The 7390-nt window shown below is 39.5% G+C and overlaps 1 protein-coding gene across 2 annotated transcripts in view; it reads left to right on the plus strand.

The window, feature by feature from the left end:
• Positions 1-6961, plus strand: part of UGDH (UDP-glucose 6-dehydrogenase) — a 29205-nt gene extending 22244 nt beyond the window's left edge. For both annotated transcript variants that reach the window (XM_050790371.1, XM_050790372.1), the window contains exons 8-12: positions 287-417; positions 1009-1142; positions 1872-1963; positions 2384-2494; positions 5776-6961. In XM_050790371.1, the coding sequence (XP_050646328.1) occupies positions 287-417; positions 1009-1142; positions 1872-1963; positions 2384-2494; positions 5776-5886 (579 nt within the window). In that variant the 3' untranslated portion in view covers positions 5887-6961. The remainder of the gene's footprint in view (positions 1-286; positions 418-1008; positions 1143-1871; positions 1964-2383; positions 2495-5775) is intronic.
• Positions 6962-7390: the final 429 nt, after the last annotated feature.

Here is a 7390-nt window from a genome sequence, read left to right on the forward strand (position 1 = left end):
AGCTCGAGCAATCGCCCACGTCGGCCTCCTAAAGTGCTGGGATTACAGATGTGAGCTACCACTGCTGGCCTAGGATGGCTTTAAGGAAGGGGATGGGTGATTCTTTTTTTGTTGTTGTTGTTTTGTTTTAAATCCACAGGCACTAGAGTTTGGTTAATTTTTGCCTCCTGTTTATATGTAAGTGTTGTATTTGTACAATAGCACTCACCATAAAACTCTGAGTAATGTGTGTCATAGGCCGTACCTCTTTTAACTAATCATTGCACAATTGTACATGTAATTTCAGGTGATAGACATGAATGACTACCAAAGGAGGAGGTTTGCTTCCCGGATCATAGACAGTCTGTTTAATACAGTAACTGATAAGAAGATAGCTATTTTGGGATTTGCATTCAAAAAGGACACTGGTGATACGAGGTATCAGTTTTTTAAAATATTTCAAGCCCTTTGAGATTGTGTTAATTTTTTGATTGGTGGATGTGTACATCTTAATTTTTTGATTGGTGGATGTGTGCATAAAATACATGTATATATATAATATAAAGAATAAAAATAAACATCCATATCTTCACCACTCCACCAGCTTAAGAAATATAATTTTACCTGACTGGGCGTGGTAGCTCACGCCTGTAATCTCAGCACTTTGGGAGGTGGAGGTGGGTGGATCACGAGGTCAGGTCAGGAGATTGAGACCATCCTGGCTAACATGGTGAAACACCATCTCTACTAAAAATACAAAAAAATTAGCCAGGCGTGGTGGTGGACACCTGTAGTCCCAGCTACTCGGGAGGCTGAGGCAGGAGAATGGCATGAACCCGGGAGGTGGAGCTTGCAGTGAGCCAAGATTGCACCACTGCACTCCAGCCTGGGTGACAGAGTAAGACTCTGTCTCCAAAAAAAAAAAAAAAAAAAAAAGGAAATATAATTTTACCTGTATCTTAAACTCCCTGGTATTAGAATATAATGCCATGTAAAGCTTAGCAATACTGATTTTTTTTTTTCCTATAGAGAATCCTCTAGTATATATATTAGCAAATATTTGATGGATGAAGGCGCACACCTCCATATATATGATCCAAAAGTACCTAGGGAACAAATAGTTGTGGATCTTTCTCATCCAGGTGTTTCAGAGGATAACCAAGGTAAGGCTTTGAGTCTCATGAATCATTTTGAGTACAGACCTTAAAACTTTTTATCTTCTGGAAACCTTAGGTTGTTCAGTTTTATCATTGATATCATTGGTAGGCCTTCTTTTAAACCTCATTTCTCTGAAATTAAAGTCTTAGGCATAATGTCATCAACACTGATTTGAAGTGATCAGCTGTGGATTGGTCCATTGATTTTTCCAACATATTCCACAAAGCTCCAGAATTCCAAGGAGATGATTCCAAGGCAGATTTTGGGGCCTGCCACCATCACTCCCACTGATGCTAAAATCAGATTATTCCCAACTCTTCTGCAGTCCTAGTGTTAGAGTATCTATAGTACTATCCCCCTTATGTGTGGTTTTTCTTTCCATGGGTTCAGTTATCTGCAGTCAATTGCAGTCTGAAAGTACTAGAAAGAAAATTCCAGAAATAAACAATTCATAAGTTTTAAATTGTGTACTGTTTCATCCTGCCTGGAACATTTATCATTCATTTGTCCAGCATATCCACATTCCACATGCTACTCGCCCATTAGTCACTTAGTAACTTTTGGCAATCAGATTCAAAAAACAAGTATGTGTGTAAGTATATATAGGGGTTCAGTATTCTCCACAGTTTCAGACATCTACTGGGGGTCTTGGAATGTATCCCTGCAGATAAGGGGGGAACTACTGTAATGTCAAATAACTCCTTATTTCTGTTTTTTTGTTGTTGCTGTTACAGTGTCCCGCCTCGTGACCATTTCCAAGGATCCATATGAAGCATGTGATGGTGCCCATGCTGTTGTTATTTGCACTGAGTGGGACATGTTTAAGGTAAGGTAACAGAAATGATACTAAGGAAAATTCTAGAGGTGTTCCATTATCAGCTAAGGTTGAGTATGTGTTCATGTATGTGTGTTTTTTTTTTTTTTGAGACAGAGTCTTGCTCTGTCACCCAGGCTGGAGTGCAGTGGCGCCATCTCAGTTCACTATAAGCTCTGCCTCCTGGGTTCTCGCCATTCTCCTGCCTCAGCTTCCTGAGTAGCTGGGACTACAAACGCCTGCCACCACGCTTGGCTAATTTTTTGTATTTTTAGTAGAGATGGGGTTTCATCATGTTGGCCAGGATGGTCTCGATCTCCTGACCTCGTGATCCACCCACCTCGGCCTCCCAAAGTGCTGGGATTACAGGCATAAGCCACTGCGCCCAGCTCATGTATGTGTTTTAATTGTTCCTATGGTTTGTCTTTACAGGAATTGGATTATGAACGCATTCATAAAAAAATGCTAAAGCCAGCCTTTATCTTCGATGGACGGCGTGTCCTGGATGGGCTCCACAATGAACTACAAACCATTGGCTTCCAGGTAATCATGATCCTGGACCCTTTTTCTTCTTTTTGTTTGGTCTTTAGTGTTTGATTCAACAACTGGGGACTATAATCTAGTCAAGTTGACATCAAAAGACCATCACAGCAGGTCAGAATATGTTTGGCTGATTAAGATGACACCTAGGGAAGTTCTAGGGCAGTTCTTTTGGGGAACCAAATCAATATCAGAAGTTTATTTCAACAATTAGGAAAGTGCTCATTTGCTTTTTAAACCCATTGTGTGGGTTTTAGAATTTTCTTATTTTCCTTAGCAGTAACCTAACTCTGGGACAACATGTCAGTTCTTTAGGAAGTCCCTTTGGGATTTTTCTGACTATTCTACTTCCTCCCTAAATTTGTGATCTAAAGGTAGAGAAAGAAAGAGGTCTTGGTCAATCAGCAGGTGTTCATCCTATACCTCCTGAGTACTCAGCACTGTCCCAGTGCTGTGAGGGGTCTGAATGAAATATATGGGAGTTTCAATGGTACTGGCCCGCTTCTGATTCAAAGTTTATCAACTGGCCAGGCATGGTGGTTCACACCTGTAATCCCAGCACTTTAGGAGGCTGTGGAGGTGGATCACTTGAGGTCAGAAGTTTGAGACCAGCCTAGCCAACATGGCGAAACCCTGTCTCTAAAAAAAAATACAAAAATTGCCGGGCATGATGGCTCAAGCCTGTAATCCCAGCGCTTTGGGAGGCTGAGGCGGGCATATCACAAGGTCAGGAATTCGAGACCAGCCTGGCCAATACTGTGAAACCCCATCTCTACTAAAAATACAAAAATTAGCTGGGCGTGGTGGCACATGCCTGTAATCCCAGCTACTCCAGAGGCTGAGGCAGGAGAATTGCTTACACCTGGGAGGTGGAGGTTGCAGTGAACCAAGATCACACCACTGCACTCCAACCTGGGTGACAGCGCAAGACTCCATCTCGGAAAAAAAAAAAATAGTAATTAGCCGGGCGTGGTGGCCTGCGCCTGTAATCCCAGCCACATGGGAGGCTGACGTGGGAGGATTACTTGAGCCCGGCAGGCAGAGGTTGTAATGAGCTGAGATCATGCCGTTGCATGCCAGCCTGGGTGACAGAGCGAGACCCTGCCTCAAAAAACAAAAAACAGCTTGTCAATTATGGAACATTTGGAAAGCTGAGAGAAGCCTCCACCCAGAACAGTGTATTTGTATGTTACATCTATTTCAGTTCTCCAAGGAGTCCCAAAAGTATTAATAAGAAGCTACTTTCCATTTCCTTAGAGCAGTGTGTATATGGGGATAGGAGGATGGGGAGGTGGAGTAAGTTAAGGAGAATAAAAAAATATGCCAGGGGGTTGCAGTCAACGTAGTGCCCACGCAGAGCAGAAAAGCAGCAGTGTTTGATAGCTTGCTATACACATCTCAGCACCAGCTATCTTGGAGAGGTACAAGTAAGGCCTAATCTGCTATTCAAAAATATCTGATCTGGTTCTCTTAAACCTCTCACCAACTTGGTGAAGGTCCTTATTTAGAACTCAGTGCCCATTTCTCCTTCATGAGAGATTTGCTTGTGGAAAGAATCAAATGGCATCCTTGTCTGTGAACTCTTCCATCCAAGACCTTGGGGACTCTTCTATTCCACCCCTCCCTAGTGAGTAACAGCATGACGGTTTTCCCCAGTCATGACTAAACTCAGGAATGTTATTTTTAAAAGGTTATTTGCAAGGCATAGACACATTTTCTGTCATTCCTGTTTTACTCATCTAAGGGGAAACATATGTAGAGAAATACATATTTTAAATGATTTTAAGTTATTGTAAAAGTTAACTTTCCTAGTGATGATTAAAAAAACAATTAGGAATGGAATCACTAAATGAGGAGAATTTGTAAGTCACTAAGACAACTGGTTAATATAAAGCAGAAGCCCTTTTTTTGTGGTATGAGTCAGAATTAAATATTAATTTATAATTCAAAAGACAGAAAATTGAGTAGTATATTTATCTCTGCTGTGGAGGGGAGATAAATTCATGACCGTTGAAGTAGTATTTTTAATAAGAAGATGATTTTGAATATATGGAATAAATGAAAAATGTAATAGGCAAAACAAAAATTGATTATCATTCAGTGAAGGCTGGCTTGTTGTATGCTAAGCACTTTACCTAATTTAATACTTACCACAACCCTTTGAGTTAAGTGGTGGTAACACAATTTACAAGTGGGAAGAAAGACCTGGAGAGTTTAGGTAATGCAGCAAGTGCCAGTCAGGATTCCAGACTCCGAAGTCTGAATTCTTAAGAATTATGCTGTTGGCAGCACACAGTGGCTTATGCCTGTAATCCCAGCACTTTGGGAGGCCAAGGCGGGTGGATCACGAAGTCAGGAGTTTGAGACCAGCTTGGCCAATATAGTGAAACCCCGTCTCTACTAAAAATACAAAAACATTAGCCTGGTGTGGTGGCGGGCGCTTGTAATCCCAGCTACTTGGGAGACTGAGGCAAGGAGAATCGCTTGAACCTGGGAGGCGGAGGCTGCCATGAGCCAAGGTCGCGCCACTGCACTCCAGCCCGGGCGACAGTGTGAGACTCGATTTAAAAAAAAAAAAGAAAAGAAAAAGAATTATGCTGTTACAAACAGCATGTAGTGGCTCATGCCGGTAATCCCAGCACTTTGGGAAGCCAAGGCAGGCAGATCACTTGAGGTCAGGAGTTCGAGACCAGCCTGGCCAGCATGTAAAACCTCATCTCTACTAAAAATACAAAAATTAGCGAGGCGTGGTAGTGCATGTCTGTAATCCCAGCTACTCAGGAGGCAGACAGGAGAATTGCTTAAACCTAGGAGACGGAGGTTGCAGTGAGCCAAGATCGTGCCACTGCACTCCAGCCTGGGCGATAGAGCAAGACTCCATCTCAAAAAAAAAAAGATTATGCTGTTAGCTTTTGCAGGATTTTTAGTACAAGGGAAATTGAAATGAGAATGGAGTTTGAAATAAAATATGAACTCACCGGAATGTGGTCAGTTAATTTCATGCATGTTTCTAAAGACAGTGGTGGCACATAATTGACGACTTTGAGGGAGTCAGGTGTGGGAATGGCAGGAGTGAGAAAGTCTAGATATGAATATTAAAATGAAGTGTAGATTAATTCTAGAAACAAAAAATAGGGAAGAAACCAAAGATCTCTCATAGCAACCCAGACAACTTGAGAATCCTTTTCTAAGAAAAAAATCTAGATTCCCCCTGCTCCCATTTCGGTACATTGTAAATTCTTACACTTATATAATTAATAGTTCTCTTAAAATTTTTTTTTCAGATTGAAACAATTGGCAAAAAGGTGTCTTCAAAGAGAATTCCATATGCTCCTTCTGGTGAAATTCCAAAGTTTAGTCTTCAAGATCCACCTAACAAGAAACCTAAAGTGTAGAGATTGCCATTTTTATTTGTGATTTTTTTCTTTTTTTGGTACTTCGGGATAGCAAATATCTATCTGATATTAAATGGTAAATGAACCAAGTGTTTTTAAGGAAACAAAACTATTTTTTTAATCATCAGATTTATACTAGCTATATGGGTATTAGCATATCTGGTAATTATGAATCTAGAATTTTTTTACATATTTTTATAATACTGTTAGTTCAGTTATTGGATGAATGAAAGATAATCATGTTGGTTTTAATAGTGTCAATTTTTGTAAAATAAAAATTAAACTTCAAACACTTTATAAATTGTCCACAGGCCGCACTTTAATATCACATTATAAAGGGAAGGACAGTCTTCATTTTTCCTGGTTATTGGTTTGCTTGTCATTAAAGATGTATTTTGAATCCATGAAATTGCTGTGCTAAATAGCCTTTACATGTATGGTCTGGTTAAAGTTCCTTTGTTCCTTTTGTTTTAATAAAATGTGTCACTGATTTTTTAACTCAAAAGGATCATCACTGTTAATTTCTAGTCACCCCAAATATGGTTAAAAGATTATTTTTTTTAATCATAAAGAGAAAATGAGTAGTAGTGTTTCTTTCTCTCCCCATTATTTCTTGGTTTTCCTCACTAATCTTTTTTTTTTTTTAAGTCCAAAAGCCAAAAATATTTATCTTGGTTTTACATTTTAATTTCCATTCTTAATTGTAATTTTTTTCTTTAAGGAAACCAATATAATCTCATGTATAAAAACTTAAATATTTTACAAGTTACGTATAGCATCATTCTAAAATAAGAATTTTTTTTTGTTTTCCGTCTGCTTTTTTTCTTATGTCTCTTGTTGAGTTTTATATTTTCAGTGATTATTTTTGCTTGTGTTAGATCATTATTAAAATGTATCCGATGTCCATTTGATACTTGTGCTCTGCTGAGAATGTACAGATTGCATTAAACAGCCCAGGTCTCATCCTTCAGGAATTTTGCAGTTCAATGAGAAGAGGGAGACAAATATAAAGATGAGGACAGAAGCATCTGTACAGATAAAAATTCCATAAATAAAACGTTCTCCATCAACAACTGTATGGGTGTAATTTTTGTCAATGCACAAGTAACTGAGTCATGACAGCCTGACATTGGATGGGGAAAAAAAATGACACCTCACTTTTTAGAGAAAAGGATATTATATTCTCTCAAATGATGCAACAAAGGGAGGGAATTTAGCAAATAAACATTGGCAAACTGTAGCCCATGGGTCAAATCTGGCCAGCCACGAGTGAACTAAGAATGGTTGTTATATTTTTACATGGTCACATGTTAAATGGTTTGACCAGGCATGGTGGCTCATGCATGTAATCCTAGCACTTTGGGAGGCCAAAGAGGGAGGATCACTTAAGGCCAGTTTGAGACCAGCCTGGGCAACTTATTGCCTAGGCAGTAAGACCCTGTTTCTACAAACAAAGCACAAACATTTTAAATGGTTATACAAATCCCTACATAATATCCTCAAC

This window comes from Macaca thibetana, chromosome 5 (assembly GCF_024542745.1).
Source record: "Macaca thibetana thibetana isolate TM-01 chromosome 5, ASM2454274v1, whole genome shotgun sequence".
Lineage (NCBI taxonomy): Eukaryota > Metazoa > Chordata > Mammalia > Primates > Cercopithecidae > Macaca > Macaca thibetana.